Source organism: Carcharodon carcharias, chromosome 2 (assembly GCF_017639515.1).
Source record: "Carcharodon carcharias isolate sCarCar2 chromosome 2, sCarCar2.pri, whole genome shotgun sequence".
NCBI lineage: Eukaryota > Metazoa > Chordata > Chondrichthyes > Lamniformes > Lamnidae > Carcharodon > Carcharodon carcharias.
In genome coordinates, this window is record NC_054468.1 from 40,562,369 (window position 1) to 40,584,065 (window position 21,697).

Below are 21,697 nucleotides of genomic sequence, written 5' to 3' on the forward strand. Positions count from 1 at the left end.
CCCCCTCTGCCAATCTGCCTATCTTTTCGATAGCATGTATATCCTTGTATATTTAGCTCCCAGTCCTGATCCCCTTGCAGCCATGTCTCTGTAATGCCCACCACATCATACCTACCAATTTCAATCTGTGCCACAAGCTCATTTACCTTATTTCGTATACTGCGTGCATTCAGATACAACACCTTCAGTCCTGTATTTCCCATCCCCTTCTCATTGTCGTCTCTTTATCTGATGTGCTTGATAGATTCCTAGCCCTTTCCAGACACTCTGTCCTATTTTGTGTTCTGGAGACTTTAATAGCCTCTCCTGGGCTCTCCTTTCTTTTCAGTTTTTTCATAATTTTCCATGAAATTGAGTTGAATCCACCTCCCCACACGCTAACCTGCTGCCTTGTTTCCCATTAGTCATACTTCTTGGAGTTTTACCCTTCCCTCCCCCCCACTTTCTAATTGAAAGTCCTGTTGACCACTCTATTTACCCTTTTCGCTAGAACATTGGTCCCAGATCAGTTCAGATGGAGACCGTCCCAACGGTACAGATCCCTCCTGTTCTAATACTGATGCCAGTGCCCCACGAAATGGAACCCTTCTTTCCCGCATCACTTCTTTAGCCACGTCATTACCACTCATATTATGTTCAAGGCTGATCATCCAACTCAATAGCCTGCTCCTGCTTTCTCCCCATATCCTTTGACCCCTTTCGCCCCAAGAGCTATATCTAACTCCTTCTTGAAAACATACAATGTTTTGGCCTCAACTACTTTCTGTGGTAGCGAATTCCACAGGCTCACCGCTCTCTGGGTGAAGAAATTTCTCCTCATCTCAGTCCTAAATGGTCTACTGCGTATCCTCAGACTGTGACCCCTGGTTCTGGGTTCCTGCACCATCGGGAACTTCCTTCCTGCAGCTACCCTGTCCAGTCCTGTTAGAATTTTATAGGTTTCTATGAGATCCCCCCTCATTTTTCTGAACTTCAGCGAATATAATCCTATAATCCTAACCGACTCAATCTCTCCTCATGTGTCAGTCTCGCCATCCCAGGAATCAGTCTGGTAAACCTTCGCTGCACTCCCTCTATAGCAAGAACATCTTTCCTCAGTTAAGGAGACCAAAACTGCGCACACTATTCCAGGTGTGGTCTAACCAAGGCCCTGTATAATTGGAGCACGACATCTCTGCTCCTGTACTCTAATCCTCATGAACATATCAAAACGGTAATACTCCATGCACCTTCATGTTTCATTGCTTAGGAGCTGTTCCGAAAGGTACGCAGTATTTTGAACAAACTGACACCCCAGATGTTCCAGCAGTTGATGAAACAGGTGGCAGAATTGACGATTGACAATGAAGAGCGGTTAAAAGGAGTAATTGACCTGGTCTTTGAAAAAGCTATTTCTGAACCAAACTTCTCTGTTGCCTATGCCAACATGTGCCGCTGTCTTACAACAGTAAGTGCCCTTTATCTCTTGTTTCTACTTTAGAATGATTCCAGTAGTAATAGGTGACTTCAGGAATTTTAAAAACACTGAATTAACATACCTGCTAGCTGAAACGTGTACAGTAATTGAAAAATAATAAGGTACTGGTCCATGAGTTTCTTAGTGATAGTTTAGTACGCTATCATCTCACGTTCTGATATAGAATGTGCACATGTAAATTATAAGAAGCTAAGTTGAATTTGGAGTTCAAAGCCATACATGTGTATTAGTGTGCACTGTTTATCTCAGATTGGTTTCCTACTCTCTTCCCTTAATTGTATTTTTTGAGATAATTTAGTGTTTCTGTACTTTCAACAGCTCAAAGTTCCAATACCAGATAAACCTGGAGCAACTGTAAATTTTCGAAAGTTGCTTTTAAATCGATGTCAGAAGGAGTTCGAAAAAGACAAAGATGATGATGCTGTAATCGACAAAAAACAGAAGGAAATTGATGCTGCTGCTATGGTAATTAAATTACTATTTCTTTGAAAATGATCTAAGATAAATTGAGCTTTTTAGTGTAGTAATGAATGAGCTTGAGATACTTTCATGTATATATTTTTATATTGCATCATGTTTTCATTTTTCTTTTCTCATTTTGTGGTAAGTTTTGAGTTTTAATCTGTAAAGGAATACTGAAGAAATAGCCTCTCTCCTAATTTCACTGAAGTTACTCTGTCCTTTCCACATGCTGTCACATACAGTAGTACAGTGGTTATGTTACTGGACTAGTAATTCTATAGGTTTGTTCTAATAATCCAGAGATATGTAAAAAGCTAGTGACCATGAGGCTACCAGATAGGTTTTAAAAGCAAACTGGTCCACCAATGATTAGGAAAGGAAACCCACCATCATTACTCGGTCTGGGCTATATGTGGTTCCAGAGCCACGGCAATGTGATTGACTCTTGATTGCCCTCCAAAATGATCTAGCAAGCCACTCAGTTATTAGCACCAAATACTTGAGGACAATAGGGGATGGGCAATAAATCCTGGCCTTGCCACTGATGTCCTTGTACTGTAAATATAGATTTTTTAAAAAACCTGTGGTTCTGGTGACTCTTGATCAATCTGCCCAGCCTAGGACATATCTACACAGCAAAATGTGAACTTGATTCAAATTAGGGGTGTGTATAATTGATTTTGAAAGCTGTTTTCAAAATGCCTACGATATGGAAAAGTAGGTGAAAATTGCTGTGCAAAATATAGTTTGATGTTTAATCGGATAATGTACAATCTTTATAAAAAGTAATATAATTAACTATAGGTTTGCTCTTAATGCAATAGACAATGGTTTGTCACTTCACGCTTTGAGATTATCTTTCCTGTGTATTGGATAACTACTGAGTAACCAAAATGCTTTTATTGAGGCGTCTCACATTAACTGCCTAATGTGTTCTATTAATGGATATTTCTCCCAGGTTGATACTGTTTTGAGTTTGCATGAAATTGGTAACAATTCTTTTAAGGGGGCAATAAATCTTTGGCATCTCCCTTTCATTTGTGATCTTAATGCTTGTATAATTCTTTAGATCTTCAGCTATTTTACTTTATAAATGTATTAAAAATTGAATTTTTCCTAATGGTGTAGCAGAGTAGTGTTGATAAACTTTTCCTATGTTGGATCGCATGGATACAGGAGTGCCTCAAACCACATGTAGAATCCTTAGCACAGAAGGTTGCTGTTTGGCCTATTTGCCACTATCAGCTCTTTGAAAGAGCTATCCAGTTTGTCACTCCCCTGCTCTTTCTCAAATGCAATGCAGTTTGTTTTTCCTTTTCCAGTACATATCCAATTCCCTTTTGAAAGTTACTTTTGAGCAGCTTCCTTCACCCCCTGAGATCATAACAAGGTGCAAAAAGAAAGCCTTCATGCCTCTGGTTGTTTTGCCAATTATCTTAAATCTGTCCTCCGATTACCAACCCCTCCTCCACGAGTGGAAAGTCTCTCCTTATTTACTTAGACTGTCCCGCTTGGGACCGGAGGAACTATGGGCAGCAAGACTCCGCCACTGACCCTGGTCCATCACAGTCTGTTTTGCTCTAGCCAAGGTGGTGTCCCCCTCTTGGAGGTCCTCCTCAAATATACTTTGCCAGGTCATCTTTGGCTGGCCCCTTTGTTGTCTTCCACGTAATTGAATGCCACTCTGGTGGAGTGTACATCTGGGGGGGGCTAAAGACATGTCCTGCAAGCATCAATTGGCTGTCTGTTACGATGCCCTACAGGTGCCTTTGATCTGTAGTTCTCTGTAACATTTCCTTGTTGGTGATGCTGTCTCTCCATGTGATACCCTAGATCTTACCTAGGCAATGCCAGTGAAAGATGTCCAACTTGTGTGACACCTTTGCTGTTCTCTTTCCATCTCTCGCTGGCAAAGGTTACACTTGGCACTACCATGGACATGTAGAATTACTTGTTAATGGTGTTGGATGCCCAGGCTTGTGGAGTTGTTGGAAAACTGATGCTGCTTTATTGAATTTTGTGTTAATGTCGATTTCTACATTGCCGTCCCTGAAGATGTTGCTCCCTAGGTAGGGGAAATGGTTGATGCCTTCTGTTCTGTTGCCCACTGGTAATGAGAGGGACTTGTTGCCATCCAGTCATCATCGTCTTGGTCTTCTCACAGCTGCTGCATAGACCAACCTTGGCACTGCTACTGAAAATGAGTGGTCATGTCTTGGAGCACCTGTGATTCTTCAGCCAGCAGGGTGATGTCTGTGAAATCCAGGTCTGTCAGCCAGAGGTGTTACCATGGGATGCCAAAGACTGCACCCACCATTGCCTTCCTCATGATGAAATCAATAACTCTTGAGGAAAAGGAATGGGGAGAGATGCAGCCTTGCCATACACTTGTGATGTTGTTGAAGAAGTCTGGTGCCCGTGCTAGTCTTGACGCAACAGCTGGCGCTAGTATTAAAAGCTTTGAAGATAATAGCTCTGGGGTTGCCATACTGTCTTGCAATGTACCAGTGTGACTATTGATGGATGTTGTCAAAAGTCACCTTGCAATCGAAAAAGTTGATAACAAATGCCTTCTGATGTTATAGGCTCTGCTCTGATGTTCCTGAGCGTAAAGATCTGCTTGTTGCATGATCTGCCACCCCTGAAACCTTCCATTTTTCATGAAGGGTACCATCTATTTCTGCTTTCAATCTGTTGAGCCCCATGTTGAAGACCTTGCCAGGTATTGACAGCAGTGTGATGCCCCTTTAGTTGTGGCTGTCACTGAGGTCCCCCTTCTTCGGCAGTTTTTTTTCTTCTTTTCATTCATTCATGGGATGTAGGAGTCACTGGCTGGGCCAGCGTTTATTGCCCTTGAGAAGGCGGTGGTGAGCTGCATTCTTGAAATGTTCCAGTCCCTGGTGTTGTAGGTACACCTACAGTGCTTTTAGGGAGGGATTTTCAAGATTTTGACCCAGCGACAGTGAAGGAACTGTGATATAGTTCGAAGTCACAATGTTGAGTGGCTTAGAGGAGAACTTCCAGGTGGTGGTTTTCCTATCTGTCTGCTGCCCTTGTTCTTCTGGATGTTAATGGTCATGGGTTTGGAAGGTGCTGCTTAGCAGCCTTGGTGAGTTCCTGCAGTGCATCTTAGTAGTGGTGGAGGGAGTGAATATTTGTGCAAAGAGTGCTTTGTCCTGGATGGTGTCAAGCTTCTTGAATGTTGTTGGAGCTGCACTCATCCAGGAAAGTGAAGAGTATTCCATTACACTCCTGACTTGTGCCTTGTAGATGGTGAACAGGCTTTGGGGAGTCAGGAGGTGAGTTACTCGCCGTAGGATTCCCAGCCTCTGACCTGCTCTTGTAGCCACAGTATTTATATGGCTAGTCCATTTCAGTTTCTGGTCAGTGATAACCACTGGGATTGATTGTGACTGATTCAGCGATGGTAATGCCATTGAATGTCAAAGGGCGATGGTTAGAATCTCTCTCTTGTTGGAGATGGTCAATGCCCGGTGCTAGTGTGGTATGAATGTTGCTTTCTACTTCGCCCAAGCCTGGATATTGTCCAGGTCTTGCTACATTTGGACTTGGACTGCTTCATTATCTGAGGACTTGCGAATGGTGCTGAACATTGTGAAATCATCAGCAAACATCCCCACTTCTGACCTTATGATGGAAGGTCATTGATGAAGCAGCTGAAGATGGTTGGGGCTAGGACACTACTCTGAAGAACTCCTGGAGTGATGTCGTGGAACTAAAATGATTGACCTTCAACCATCACAGCCATTTTCTTTTGTGCTAGGTATGACTCCAACCAGCGGGGAGATTTCCCCCGATTCCCATTGATTCCAGTTTTGCTAGGGCTCTTTGATGCCACACTTGCCTAGGCATGCCTTGATGTCAAGGGCAGCCAGTCTCACCTCATCTCAGGTGTTCAGCTCTTTGGTCTGTGTTTGAACCAAGGCTATAATGAGGTCAGGAGCTGAGTGACCCTGGCGGAACCCCAACTGAGCATCAGTAAGCAGGTTACTGCTAAGCAGTACAGTTTGATAGCACTGTTAATGACCCCTTCCATCACTTTACTGATGATTGAGAGTAGACTGATGGGGCGATATTTGGCTTGGTTGGGTTTGTCCTAGCTTGGTAAAAGCTTGACTACTACTCCTCTCCCCCAGTCATCCGGAGTGTCTTTCCACAGTTCAGATCTTGTTGAACTGGTTCATGAGCTTTGCTGTGGCACTATTCTTGTCACGTTTCAACAGGTTGATCCAAGGTGCCTAGTTGTTGTTCTTCAGGCTGTTTGGACCTCTGTGACAGTTCCTCCTAGGTTGATGTTCAGCTGCTGAGGTGCAGTGTTATGATCAAACTTGAACGTGGAGCTAGGGTTGGGCTGCTTGAGGATCTCAAGAAAGTATTCCACCCAGCCAGGCGCCTGCTCCTCGTCCGTTAGTAGTGTCCTGCTGTCCTTCTCCTCAATTTGTACTGATGTAGGACTGGGCCACCACCTTGTATTAGGCAAGATTCACCTGAAGCTGAAGAAGGCAGCAACCATGAAACCACAATGGCTATTTGCAATGGAGAAATTGAAAGACAAGGGCAACTGCCCTCTCCAACAAATTTGAAGAATTAGACAATTGAGCAACATCAAAGAACAGTAGGAAATCTTGAAAAGAGGGATTAAGAAGAGTGCAGAAGTCACCATCGGGTGAAGGAGAGGAATGAACAAAGAACGATGGATTGCTGACCCAATGTGGAAATTGACCTTATTTACTCTATCATAACTATTCATAATTTTCGATACCTTTATTAAATGTCCCCTAAACTTTTCTGCTCAAGGGAGGACAATCCCATTCTTTCCACATAAAGTTCCTCGTCCTTGGTAGCATTCTTGCAATTTCTTCAAACATACCTTTAAATGTGGTGCTCGCTATACTCCAGCTGAAACCTAACCAATGATTTATAAAGATTTAACACAACTTTCTTGTTTTTGCATCAATATATAAAGCCCAAGTGTCTCTGTATCTGCACTTTGTATAAAAATTGTACCATTTATTTTATATTGCCCGTCCATTTTTCTTCCCAAAATGCCTCACTTTACCCTTCTCTTGAAGTTTTATCTGCCCATCTCCTCATTGGTTTAAATACGTTTGATTTTTGTCATCTGCAAACTGAGATTGTCTTTTATATTGAAGCCCAGGTTATTAATGTACATCAAAAAGAGCAACTGTCCTAATTACTAATTTGTTAAAGAAAAATCAAGTTTGTCAGAATTTGTACTGGCTGTCAATTATTAACCCTTGTTTTTCTAAGTGACCTGGATTATAGTCTGAGTTTACCTACCTGCAATGGTAAGCTGATTGGCCAGTAGTTAGTGGGTTTGTCCTCCTCTCTTTTTGAATCAAGGTGTAATGTTTGCAATCCTCCAGTCTTCCAGCAACAGTCCATATCCAAGGAAGAGTGGAACATTGTGGCCAGAGCCTCTGCTATTTCCATCCATACTTCCCTTATCAACCTTAGATGCACTTAATACTTCCTTTATTAACCTATCCAATATCTCTCCCCTCTCCTTTACTGTGATGTTGGCAGCACCCTCTTCAGTGTAGACAAATACAAAACACTGATCTAATACATCAGCCATGCCTCTACAAGATTTTCTATTTGACCCCCAATCAGCACCACCTTTCCTTCAACACCTTTAGACTTTGGTTGTCCCATTGCCTGCGAATATTTTCACATGTATTACCTGTTTTTACAACCTCCTTCTGTTCTCCTCTGCACTTTCTGTATTCTGCTTAATTCTCTACTGTATTAGGAATGTGACATTTATCTGTTTAATTTTAATTTTTATCTTTAATCAGGAAACTCTAGCTTTGGATGCCCTTCCTATACCCCTTGAGTGTGTTTAGTCTACCTGACTATCTCCTCCTCGAAATTCCCTCACTCAGTTTACCTTTTATCTGCCAGTCTTTGTTTCCAGTCCATCTGTGAGATCCCTTTTCAACTTGCTGAAATTCATCATCTTCAGTTGTGTCTTCACTTTTGATTGTTCCTTATTCCTCCATAATCACTCTAAAGCTAATAAAGTTTTAATCCATATTATCATTGCACATATTTTAAGTTCCTAATGGGTGTCCTGAGATTACAATGCTGGCGGTGACAATTTAGTCAAATGTCTCATGAACTGTTCAATCTATCTGGTAGTCAGGAATATCCCCCACAGGAGTCCAAAGATGCTTCAGTTGTAGGAATAGCACTGAATTCAGAAAGGATAGAAGCATAAATGTCATGTTCTTAGCTGAACTACTCCTAGCAAAATGTGTCTTTGTCTGCATGGCAAAGGCATTCAACTGTATTAGTAGTCAATGTCTCTGGAAAAAATCTCCCGGTTTGGGTGTTCACCCAAATTCAGTCAGCAAGTTCCATGACGGCTTGTTGGCTGGAGTGATGAATTGTCCCTCATCTTCTATTTCCTTTCCCTACTAGAGGTGGCACCTTTTGGATGAGGTGCAAAACTGAGGCCCCATTTACCTACTTGGGTGGATGTAAAAGATCACAGCTCTAAAGAAGAGCAGGAGTGTCCAATATTTTTTCCTTCACTCAATATCACCAAAACATTATCTAGCCATTATCACATTGCTGTTTGTGGGAGTTTGCTGTGTGCATATATTGGCTGCCACGTTTCCTGTGTAACACCAGTGAGTGCACTTTAAAAAGTACTTAATTGGCTATAAAACGCTATAAAGACTTCCCGTAGTTGTGAAAAGCCTATATAAATGCAAGTTTTTCTTAGTTGCTGATGACTACTGTCATTGCCCACCATCCTGGGAGTTGGTCATCATCACTTTGCAACAAAAACAAAAATACCTGGAAAAACTCAGCAGATCTGACAGCATCTGTGGAGAGGAATACAGTTAACATTTCGAGTCCGAATGACTCTTCATCAAAACTAAGGAAAAATAGGAAAGAGGTGAAATATAAGCTAGTTTAAGAGAGGGGTGGTGGGACAGGTAGAGCTGGATAGAAGGCCATTGATAGGTGGAGATTGCCAGACAAAAGGACAAAGAGGTGTTGACGGTGGTGATATTTGCTAAGAAACGTGCTAATAGGGACATTAAGGGTGGAAAGCAGGACGAGCAAGGGACAGATATCCCTAGTGGGGCTGGGGTGGGGGGGGGAAATCAAAATAGGCTAAAAGGTAGAGATAAAACAATGGAAGGAAATACATTTCTCTACCTGTTCTCGACCCCCCCCCCCCCCCACCCAACCAACCACCCTTAAACCAGCTTATATTTCACCTCTTTCCTACTTTTCCTTAGTTCTGATGAAGAGTCATTCGGACTCGAAACGTTAACTGTATTTCTCTCTGCATATGCTGTCAGACCTGCTGCGTTTTTCCAGGTATTTTTGTTTTTGTTCTAGATTTCCAGCATCCGGAGTATTTTGCTTTTATCACTTTGCAACAGCTTGTCTGCAATTTGCATGACTAAAAGATACGGTCTGAAAAGGTACTCTCCTAACCTGCCCCAGGCTATTGTCAGATTCTCCTAGCGGGACAAGTTTTTCCTCGTACTCCCTCAGATTTTTTGTTGTTGTCAATCACCATAGATCTGTTCCCTTTTGTTCTTGACTCTTCAGCCATTGGAAGCAGTCTCTTTATTTATAACAGTTTATATGAAAGCTGTTTCTGATTTTTAAGCACCTCTATCAAATCTGTCCTTGGCCTTTCCTGTTTTGAGGCGAACAATCCCAGCTTCTCCAGCCTATCCAGGAGCATCCTGCAAACTCAATGAGCACCTTTGAGACCAACAGGATTTACAAGAATGATACCAGAACTGAAGAACTATCTGAAAAAGACTGAACAGGCGGCCATTTTTTTCATCTAGAAGAAGGCTGCCCTAATAGAGGTCTTTAAAATTATTGAGGGGTTTGATAGCGTAGACATGGAGAAGATACTTACTCTTGTCGATGAGTCCAAAGCTAGGCATCATAAAGATGCATTAGTCACTGATAAATCCAATAAGGAATTCAGGAGAAACTTCTCCACACGGAGAGTGGTTAGAGTGTAGAACTTTCTAACACCATGGAGAAGTTGAAGTGACTAACATAGATGCTTTTAAGGGGAAGCTAGATAAGTACAAGGGAAGTGACTGTAGAAGGATGGGTTGGGGTTTGGGTGGAACAGAAAGGCAGGCTAGATGGAACAAATGATTTGTTCCTATGCTATAAAATCGCTATTTAAATAGAGCTTGTTTCTCCTTTAGGAGTTATAGTTGTTTGTCATTGCTATTGGTAATTGAAGGATATCTCAAAAGTTGTACCCTGTAGCCTTAGTGCAGCAAGTATTTTCTCCTCCATCCCACTGAAGGAATTTGAATTAAATTATTCAGTGTATATTGGTATGCATGCCTTATTGTGCATAAACAGTTATTACTTTGTGTTATGTAACTTCTTCAGTGGTATTGTCCACTACACAGCATTATCTTACCTTTGAAATTCATTAAATTGTAATCTTTTTAAAATTTAGTTCAAATGAACTTTTGAATATTACCCACTGGTGCCTTCATTTCATTTTGCAACATATGCTACCTATGTTTCTGCATCATGCACTATTTTAATTAAACTAGTATGCACCAGTTAAAATATTATGCCATTAAATACACCATTGTTAGTTTCTTGCAAGGTCATTCCTTTTTAAAGCTATTGTCTATAAAATAGGCATGGATCTAATTTTCTGTTTAATGTAAAACAAGACTAGCAGAATTATTGATTCCATGTTTTCTTCCAAGTGTAAAAGATTAATAGCAGTAAATCTTGCCTCAAAAATAAATCCTTTTGGACTTGCTTTGTGTGGTGGTGTGAGTATTGAAATATCATCTGCCTCTTTGCTTCTTTCACTCACCCAAAATGCTGACTCTTGCTGGCTTCAATTCCATAGACAATGATATATCTCACCTATGTAACCATTTGTCATGTTTAAATGTCTCCATCTTTAGTTATTGAATTTAAATGTTGTAGAATTATGATTTGGAATTAAAACTTATACTGCTTGAATTCTGTTCATTCCAGTCTGAGGAGAAAACCCGTCTCCAAGAAGAGCTAAAGGATGCAAGGGACAAAGCTAGACGGCGATCACTAGGCAATATCAAATTCATTGGTGAACTCTTCAAACTGAAAATGTTAACAGAGCCAATAATGCATGACTGTATAGTGAAGCTGCTAAAGAATCATGATGAAGAATCACTTGAGTGCCTATGCAGATTATTAACTACAATAGGCAAAGACTTGGATTTTGAAAAAGCCAAAGTAAGTTTTTTAAAAATCCCTAAAGTACTCTATGCAATAATAACCTTATTGATATGGTTGATATTTCTTTTGAATATGTAACATTCACTCCTTGTATGTTGCCTTTAGCCTAGGATGGATCAGTATTTTAACCAGATGGAAAAAATTATTAAAGAAAGGAAAACCTCATCTCGGATTCGCTTTATGGTGCAGGATGTGATCGATCTTCGACAAGTGAGTTCAGTTGACTAATATGGTAATTGACTTGTATCTGTGTAAATGTTGAATTATATATTTAAAAAAAACGCAAACAAGGTCTGAATTTTTTGTCAATTTTCTGTATTTATGTAGGCATTTTGATATTTTTGGACATGTAAATTTTCTGCTTTGCTGGTAATATTGAAAATAAATAAATGCTTGATCAGAAGCAACTAAGTATTTAACACAGCCCGAGTAACTTAATTACTCATTTCTAAAATATCAACAATAGAAATTGCTATCAGGGGTGTGTCCAGCATATAGTGCTGTATCATGCAGCTGTTACAGCCACAGCATAACCATGTTAATCTTTTAGTACTGGCCAATGTGTCATCTTTTAATGTTCCTAGTTCTGAGCTTTTGCGCAATACATAAAGTCCCGAACAAGCTATAAAAATTTCAGAACAGTAATATTCTTGACAGACTTGGTGTTTAAGTTACTTGTATTTTTCCATTCTCTGTTATCTGGTGTGATTTGGATTAAATTTTAGATCATAGATATTTCAGCTGAGAGGAACAATGCAATTTTATTTTTGGGTTAAAAAGATCATAGTGAATTATAGTTTATTTCAGATTTCAAATATTGTGTTAACTTCCAGAATAACTGGGTGCCTCGAAGAGGTGATCAGGGACCCAAGACATTAGAGCAAATTCACCGAGAAGCTCAGATAGAAGAACATCAACAGCAGTTAAGGGTACAGCAACAGCTTCTATCCAAACAGGACAAAAGGAGAGGTGCTGCAAGTAGCAGTAGTACTGGTGAGTTTAATAATGAGGTGATTTTGCCATGTAATCTTTCTTCACTCCTGTATAAGTAGACATTATTCTGGAGCTAGAAATTTTATTCCATCAGTTTATGAAAGTTCAAGCATTTCTACTTATATTGCATTTGGGAAAAATTTAAAATCACTAACAATTGGCCATGTCTCATTCTCTTGGCATTTTATATACTTAATTTTATTGTACCAATGGAATCCAATTCAATTTGGTGATTACTTTCCAGCACATTCTATGCTTATGGATCCACACAGTTTAGGTAGTTAAATTAAACAGTCTCAACTGATGGTTACAGCTGTTTAAGATGGTACTGATCTTCAAGATAGGTGACATTGAAATTTTGGCATTCTCAACCTCTTCTAGCTTTAAATCATACAAATATGCAACCCCAGGGCAGCTTTGTTTACATTGCTGATATTAGTAAACTCCCCCTAACAGTGAAGACACTGTCTCTAGTTGGGCCTCAACTATGATTTTTTTGTGACTCTTGTTTTAATAGTTTGTGATTTTTAAAAAAATTCCAAAACGTTTGATAAAGTGTTGATAACTATAGGTGGCCGAGGAAGTCAAGGGATTGATGAAGCAGGATGGAATACTGTGCCAATTGCCAAAAGTAGCAGACCTATTGATACTAATCGGCTAAGCAAGATTACAAAGGTATGGGATTATTGCCCCCTTGAAATTTAATTGCCCATTTCTATAGTAAATGTAAGTAATACCTACTTAGTAACTTTAATTTCTTCCCAATTTCTGTAAATAGGCAGGGCCCATGGATTACAACAATCAAGTGCTGGCACCAGCAGGTCGACTTGGCGGCTGGGTTAAAGGAAGCAGTGGTGGATCGGGAAGCAAACCTAATGATACAGGTATTATCTCTCAATATTGAGTCTTTCTTGATCAACATAGAAATAAATCCAATTGATTGTTTCGGTGCTGGTTAGATTATTGACAGGTTCATTGTGCATACTCCAATGTTGTTAAGACTACACTAATGTACCAGTAAGCAAAGTTGTTGACCGTCAGGAATGGAGTTGTGACCAACATTAATCCTAATGCACTAAAGGAAACAGTTGAAATTAAAATCTACAAAAGTAAAATGCAAACATTTCTTGGCTGACATCTCTTTTCCATTCTGGTTTTAATTGTGATTTATTTTGATGTACTCTAATCTGTTCAATTTACCTTTTAACCTGCTACCTCCACCCTCCTCACGTTATAGGTGCACAATTTGAAAAGGGATGACCTTTGGCTGACACCTGTATGTTTCTTGTCAAGTTTAACACTGAGCCTGAACTGGCACTGGTTTGATACATGGCCTGTGCCAAAGTTACTTTGCAGGAAAGTGCTTGTATGTTGAGTGAAGACAAAAGGGTGTGGCTGAAATGCCCCAATATTTACTACAACTTCAGAAGATGGGGAGCAAATTGAGGATCTTGTCACATTAACTTATTGTTTATCTTTTTTCATACATTGCTTTTGTTCGCTTTCTAAATTTGTAGACTTATCAGTTATTGTATATCATATTAGATTGAATGCTATACAAGAAGCACCATGGCTTCTTAATTAGACTGTGGTAATGTTTTCAGAGGGCATTACATTTCTCGAGCCTGTTCCACTATTCAAATTGCTTATGGCTTGATTTGTATCTCTACTTTTACCTGCCTTTGTAAATCCCAGGATCCCCAGAGCAAATAAAGATGATCTACTGATTCAGTCATGAACAACCTTTTGGGAAAGAATTCCAAATTATTACTATACCTTGATTTCACTCCTGAATGGCCTCCAACTTGATTGTGGCCCCTTGCTCTTGCTTCTGCCACCAGTAAAAGTAGCTTTTCTGTATCGACTCATTCAAATCTTATCATTTTGAACACTTCATTTAGATCAACCCGCAGAATGATACAGCGACCTTTTAAACTCCAGGAGATACGAGCTAAATTTATGCAAACTTGCTTTGTAATTAACCCTTTAAACCCTGGTATTTTAGTGAATCTGCATTACACCTTCAACGGTCAATATATTTTCCTGTGGTGTGGTGCCTAAAACTGCATGCAGTTGTCCAAGTGGGGTGTGGCCAACTCTGCAAATATGACTGTGTATTAATTCCTGAATGTTGTTGACTGCAGGTATATATAGTTATTTCTTATTTGTGTACTTAGGTGTGGATTCAGGAAGGCCAGCCACAGCCACATTGAATAGATTTTCAGCTCTCCAACAGTCTTCATCTACAGATAATTTTGATGCACGGAGGGTTGTGCCCAGGCAAGTTGGTGAAATTGATGCTTCCTGGTGACTTAGCTTTTAAATCAGGGACATAAAAATTTAGAATGCTGCTTCAATTGTTGTGTGGCCACACAAGTTTAGAACTTTGAATTCTACAATATGTGTGCTACCTTGTTGAAATTGCTTAATCTAGAAACAATACTGTATGACTGAAATTAATTTGATCACTTCTTGGCAAGTTGGGAATACATCACTTTTTTAAGATGTGCATAAAATGTGCTTTTAAAAAGTGAAAATTAAGCACTTTGCATTACTGAAACCAGTACTTTTAAGAATGGAAGTAATTACTTAGTCAACTGCATGGACAAATGTAAAGGATGCAACTGGATATTGCATATATGGATATTCCTATTACTGTAAAATTAGAAACCAGCATGAGTAAAATTTGGCTTTATTAAAAAAATATAAATTGCTGCTGAGCTGTGTGGTTAATGTCTGACTATGGAGAACCCATGCTGGGTAAATAACAACTGATTTTTTCACCACAGAAAGCCATATTAATTTTATATGTGAATCCAGAAGAAATAAAAGTCATGTGCAAGTGCTCAGGTGTGCAATTTGAGTTGCTGCAACTCTGTAATACTGATTTTTTTTCTTTGGTGGATGGTTGTCAACAGGAGTAGTTCGAGTCGAGATAGAAGTGAAAAGGGTGAGCGTGATCGAGGAGACCGATTTGAAAGGAATGAACGTTACGACAGAAATGAGAGGAGTGATCGGTGTGAAAAAAGTGATCGTAGTGAAAAGAGTGACAAAAATGATCGTGTTGAGAAACCAGAGAGAAGTGATCGTAACAGGCCTCCACTTACTAAGAGAAGCTACAGCAAAGAAGTAGATGACCGAAGCAGGGAACGGGAACGACGAAGCTCTCAAGAACCAGTCAGGCGTGTAGCAAGTATGACGGAAGAAAGAGATCGGGGACATGTACGAGATCGGAGTAAAGAGTCTGGTAAGTTACCTGATATCATTGTTGGAGCTCATAACAAAAAAAAAATGCAATTTCTAGCCTGTTGAAGCTGAATTCTGAAAGAATTGGCTGTATTTAATATTTTATTAAGTGCACAATATATCAACTCTCACTGGAATACTATTCTATAAAAAGGGGTTATGCAGTTATGTTTTTTTCAATGTCATGTGCGGATGTTTAGTCATGTCCAGAGAGTTACTTAGACCTATACAGGATTTTGTACTGATTTTGTTTTGAGCTTTTTTTTTCTGGCAAGATTGATGGGAGCCACCACTGAGGTGCAAATGACTGGAGTCAAAGCTGAAGCATGGTATTACAGCAGTGTGTGCTGTTGAGGCAACGTATTTTTTTGATCCCAGAGCTCTTAGCCACTGCATTCCTTTTGCCCTACTCATGAAATTCTTGTCAATTCTACCCAGTCCTGATCACCGCTCCCTGATTATGAATTTAAAATGATCTGTGTTTTCATGACTTTTCATGAACCATTCATATTTGATCCAGTAGGTTCTCTGTTTTACGTGATTTACGTGGAAGTTGCATCCGAATATATTTGGTTCTTTCTAGGAACGTAACATTCTTTTAAAATTTTGGGCACACCATTCAAACTTCTTTTGTGGCATTAGTTTCAGCTGTCAGTGATTGGGCGTTGCTGGCTTTGCTTGTGGGTCTAATTTAATTTCGTGTGAAGATAATGTAGCATTAGGACTCCAGGTTATTTTTGCATTTTGGTCAGGAAATTGTGCCGTTTTATCTGTCACTTTGTTTATTGGATGAAGATTTTTAGGTTCACAGTGCAGATTCTTATGGAATGGTTTGTTATGTTCACAGGACTTAGTCCCAGCAGTCACTTATTATCAGATGGAAAAAAACATTTTCAGTACATCAGATAGAATGGTTTTCACTTAAGTGGCTAATTGGGTGTATTTTCCTTTATGCCATTCAATGAAGAAGTGACCTGGCTAGGGTTGTGTTGAGTGTCTTGAAGTTAGCTGTGCAGAATGCCCCTTACTCAGGCACAACACATCAGTCATTGTTTTTGACAAATCCATTTTAGCAGCAGGAATTGATTTAGTTCTTTTAGGGCCTCCCTCTCCTTTAAAATGGAGCAGTACGTTAATATTGGTTCCAAGATGTGCAAGCATTGCCTCAATGCTGAAACTAGGATTACTTACCTTTTACAGTGTACTTTTAATGCTGTCATTCCTGGTGGAACAAGATCCTTTTCTTACTAATTCTTGCTAAGGTGGTGTTTTGTGGTTAGAGAACTTTTGAAAAGCGTTTTTAAAAAGAATGAGCTGTTACATTGATCTTGATCGTTGGTACAGTGTGAGGTGGCCCCAGTGACAAAGCTTTCAAAAAAAACTTGTGGGGGATCTGTTTGTATGTGTGTGTGTGTGTGTGTGTGTGTGTGTGTGTGTGTGTGTGTGAGAAGCTGACCTTACAAAGTAAATATCCCATTGTCTCAGGTGATTGAAATGTCAGGCAGTTACAGAAACAGTGTTTGAGTAGATGGGCAATGATCAGCTGTGTTACCTATAATCTCCTGGCATTCTAGTCAGTCCTGAGACTCAAACTGTTTCATTATCAGGCACTAATACTGTAGCCCCTGTAGGGAAAACATGTCAATGCCCAAGATCAATGCGAGATGGCCATTAAATTATTGATAAAATTTGAAGGCATGGTCTTAACAAAATAATTGGGAGTATTCATGGTTTAAAGGCACCATTTTACACTTCTATACTGTTGTGGGAAGCTGCTGTGTGCTTTATTTGCTATAGGTCAGTAAATGAACACTGACCAGGAGGCAAAAGAGGAGGATAGGGTAATGGGTGTGCTGCTGAACACTTGCAGCAAACATATTGTGCTACGGAATATAAGCATTGTAATCATCTGAACTGTGGAAAAGCTGCAATAATTCAGCTAAATATGTTTTTAAAAACTTAATCCAATTCATTTGATTTACTAGTTAAGCTTGAACCTGTCTCTATGTCTGTGACACCTGATAAACCCGCCCTCTCTGAGGAAGAGTTTGAAAAGAAATCCAAGGCAATCATTGAGGAATATTTGCATATCAATGATATGAAGGTAAGCACAAAGTAAGCGTGTTAATTATTCTTGTATGTGTGAACAATATGGTTTGGTTAGAAGGCCATAATGTTCTACATTGCAGAATGGCTTTTTGAATGCCAGCTCAGTCTCAGTGCTATAGAAAACTGTTGTTTATATTGCAAAGAAGATTACTCAACGGCCAGAGTAGCATAATTGTTGCTATATCCGTCATGATTGTAGCTGGGTTTGGCAAAAATGTAATGAAACCAAGGAATACTTTGGGAATTTGATAACAATTAACCTTTAACCTTAAAGCAGAACATGACCATGCAACAGAATAATGGTATTGTTCTGTAATGTTCTTTTCATGAAGCAGCATATTCTCTGACTGACCACAGGAGATTGTACACAAATTTGGCATTTGGGCATGTTTCTAAAACAATGTTGCTTAGTGTGCAATTTTTGAAAGGAAATTGATAGCTTATTTAATTTTCATTAGGAAGCATTGCAGTGCGTACAGGAGCTTGAATCGCCTAAGACACTGCACATCTTTGTTCGAAGTGGGATTGAGTCAACTTTGGAGAGAAGTGCAATAGCGAGAGAACATATGGGCACACTGTTGTATCAGCTTGTAAAAGCTGGTACTCTGTCAAAGGAACAGTATTGTAAGGGGTAAGTATTGGAACCTTTAACTTACTGATAAACTCAGTTTTTGTTAGAAATCAATTATTAAATTGAACTTTTAGATTTGTGACAGAGTACAGTTTTTACCAGTCTACACAGCTATATACGTATATATAAAAATATATATATTATATATCTCCATTTTCTTAATGACTTAAACCTTCAGATTTTTATTCAGTAACTATTAAATGGGCATTACTTTTGAATCTGCTTGCATCTTTTGTCTCATTTATTTTGTCAATGTGATATCTGGAATTTTTTAATTCAAATTAACATGAAGTATGTGAAATTAATGCTGAAGAAGTATTAGATCTATAAAAATTGGTATATGTTAATCCACAATCTTTATGTAATTATATATATTGACTTTACATTAAAAAAATTAACCTAAAATGTTGGTGCTTGTATGTTAACTTTAAATGTCTCTTTAAAAATATAAAGTTTTACTTCTGAGACTTGATGAAATAAATATTTCAATCTTTCCTTCTTTCCTCCTGCTCTATTACAATGATCTTTACTGTTTTTCAGTTTTGCTTATATTTATCACAAATGGCTTCTAAAATGATGGTTATTTTGGGGGGTGGAAAAGATGATTATTTCATATTAATAGCTTTTGTATGTCTTTTCACTTGTGTACCATAGGCTACATGAAATTCTTGAAATAGCTGAAGATATGGAAATTGATATCCCACATATATGGCAATATCTTGCTGAACTAATTGTTCATATGCTACATGATGGAGGCATACCAATGGGAGATCTTTTCAGGTAGTAATGACATCCTTTGTTGAAATGTTGTCAGTAACTAGTCAAAAAATAAAAACTATTAACATGACACAAACAGAAGCATCATAAATATAAATGAATATCAAATAAGTTGACAGTGAGATATTGATAGAATTAATTTGTATTTACAATATTTTTTCAAGCCCTTGGATCATCAATGAATTTTGAAGTGTAGGCAAGCATGGCTATAAATGTGTACACGGCAAGCTCTCACAGCAGCAATGAATTGAATGATGAGTTTAATCAGTTTTGGTGATAGTGGTTGTGGGATAAATATTAGTCGCGACACTTATAATTCCCTTGTTCCTCTACAAATGCTATCATGGGATCTTTCACAGTCATTCAAATGGGCAGTTTAACATCACATCTGAAAAATAGCACCTCCAGTAAAGTAGCATCGTACTGGAGTGTTCAGGATAGATTTTGTGCCTTGGCATGGATCTATGATTGGACTCCAGTGAAAATGCTACCACTAAATTATGATCAATTTCTGACTCAGAAGTTCCAAGTTTAGTGGAGTAGTTCCTGACCTTTTAGAATAGCTGTTCAGATTGAATTTTCAGTGTCCAGTTTCATGTGAAAGACAGGAATCAATATATCATGAGTACTGGGTCATCAGTTTCTCTCAACCATTAACTGTGTCAGTTTTACAAGCAAAGTTCTTGCCCCTCGGTCAAAAGATTGTGGATTCAAACCTCTTGCTCAATCTGAACTGATACTCCAGGACAGTGCTGAATCTGTTAGAGCTGTCGTCCTTCAGATGTGACTTTAAAAACAAGGTCCATGTTCAGATGGAAGATCATGTTAAAATCCTATTGTACTACCTCAGAACAGGATTTTCTGTAGGCCAAGATTTCTGCCTTGATGATTACCAAAAACCACTATTGTTGGTTATTCATCTCACTGCTGTTTATGGGATCTTGTCTGCATAAAGTAGCTGCTGGTGTACAATTCAATGAAATAAATACATTTTTGGAGACGATTGAAAGCTGTGATCATTTGCCACATGAATGAAAGGCTGTATTACTTTCCATCTGCTGGGTCCATTCAAAATCAATTTTCATGTAAATGCAGGGGCTTAATGTGAAGAGGTGCCTATTCTATAATGCAAAGCTGAGTTTGGGTATTTGAAGTCCTTTGTGCTAGGGACTGCTACCAAAGGGAGACCTGTCACAGCCTCCTTCCTGCTCTGATTTATGGCTTCAATTAGGGAAAATTTTAAAGTAGGTGATTTTTTGATTATGCAAAACCATTTAATCTGGCTGATAAGGCTACAAAGTGCTTTAAGTTTGGCATGATGTTTCAATTTGAGCGTGATTTGATTCTGAATCTACAGATATGCCATACACTGCTAGATTTTTTATTAGGTCACTTAGAAAAAGCTAGGCTGACGTGGAAGTAAAATAATCAGTTTTGCATGTTTATTTTGTGAAATTGATGCTTTTTTAAAAAAAAAAATTTCTCTTGGCAGAGAAATGGCCAAGCCACTTATCACCATTGGAAAAGCTGGTCTTCTGCTCGCTGATCTTCTATGTTTACTTTGCAAAGGAATGGTAAGTTTTTGATTACTTGATGTGAGTTGATATTTTTATCCCTGCAATTTCAGGTTTATAAGTCCCACGTGTTGAATTATTTTTATCATCAATCTTGCAGAGCCGTAAAAAGGCAGGTTCCTTATGGAGAGAGGGAGGTCTGACCTGGAAGGAATTCCTTGCTGAGGAAGAAGATATTAACAAGTTTGTCACAGAGAAGGTATCTACTATTTGTATCAGTTATGTCTTGTACTTGCAAGCCCTGGGGCTAGAAGTACACTTGGTACATGCAGCAATTTGAGAGGCATAATATTGATGACACTAGTCCATTGCTGCCTAGAACAGTACATTTTACACAGGTATGCAATGCTATTGCTTTCTGAACTAGTTGGGAAATCTGACTTGCAGTTGGTATCGCACTCTAATTTTTCTTATTCCTTAATCAATTTTGAGACATTTTTTGATACAGTTCTTGGTGTACCCTGTCATACAACTTATTGTGAAGAGCTCATCAGTTCCATCTTAACTGTTATAATTTGGAGCCTTAATGTGGTATGTGTAGATTGATGGGTTAAATTTTGTATTGATAATTAAACAAAACTTCTGCAATTATTGGTGCTAAGGAATTGATTCCTTTTTGCCAAAGGTAGAGTTAATGTATAAAAGAATATAAAGAGGAGTGCAGGAGTAGGCCATTTGGCCCTTCAGGCCTATTCCACTTTCAACAACTTCACCTTTTTGCACTGTCCCCATATCTTTTAATTCCTTCAGTAACCAAAAATCTACCAACCTCTATGAATATATAATTGATGACTGACTGAACATCCACAACTCTGTAGAGTAGAGGATTCCAAAGGTATACAACCCTTTGAGTGAAGAGATTTCTCCTCATCTTAACTCAAACGGCTGACCCCATATTCTGAAATGTGTCCCTGTTTCTAGATTCTCCAGTCAGCAGAAACTTTTTCTCAGTATCTGTCGTGTAAGGCCCTTTAAAAAAAAATGTTTCCATTATATCTAAAGGCCAGAGAATATAGGCTTAAGTCAATCTCTGCTCACACGACAGTCCCTTTATCCCAGGAGCCAACCTAGTAAACTTTCCTTGCACTCCCTTTAGAATAAATATGTCCTTCCTTATTTAAAGACGCCAAAGCTGCACAC

The 21,697-nt window shown here is 39.0% G+C and overlaps 1 protein-coding gene across 11 annotated transcripts in view; it reads left to right on the forward strand.

Annotated features, from left to right (window-relative positions):
• Positions 1–21,697, forward strand: part of eif4g1a (eukaryotic translation initiation factor 4 gamma, 1a) — a 123,592-nt gene that overhangs the window by 91,859 nt on the left and 10,036 nt on the right. For all 11 annotated transcript variants that reach the window (XM_041177190.1, XM_041177175.1, XM_041177184.1 and 8 more), the window contains 14 exons: positions 1,250–1,447; positions 1,796–1,942; positions 10,988–11,224; positions 11,333–11,437; positions 12,061–12,220; positions 12,792–12,895; positions 12,999–13,104; positions 14,398–14,500; positions 15,139–15,467; positions 17,452–17,570; positions 18,034–18,206; positions 18,861–18,986; positions 20,476–20,557; positions 20,658–20,756. In XM_041177190.1, coding sequence (XP_041033124.1) covers positions 1,250–1,447; positions 1,796–1,942; positions 10,988–11,224; positions 11,333–11,437; positions 12,061–12,220; positions 12,792–12,895; positions 12,999–13,104; positions 14,398–14,500; positions 15,139–15,467; positions 17,452–17,570; positions 18,034–18,206; positions 18,861–18,986; positions 20,476–20,557; positions 20,658–20,756 — 2,088 coding nt within the window. The remainder of the gene's footprint in view (positions 1–1,249; positions 1,448–1,795; positions 1,943–10,987; positions 11,225–11,332; positions 11,438–12,060; positions 12,221–12,791; positions 12,896–12,998; positions 13,105–14,397; positions 14,501–15,138; positions 15,468–17,451; positions 17,571–18,033; positions 18,207–18,860; positions 18,987–20,475; positions 20,558–20,657; positions 20,757–21,697) is intronic.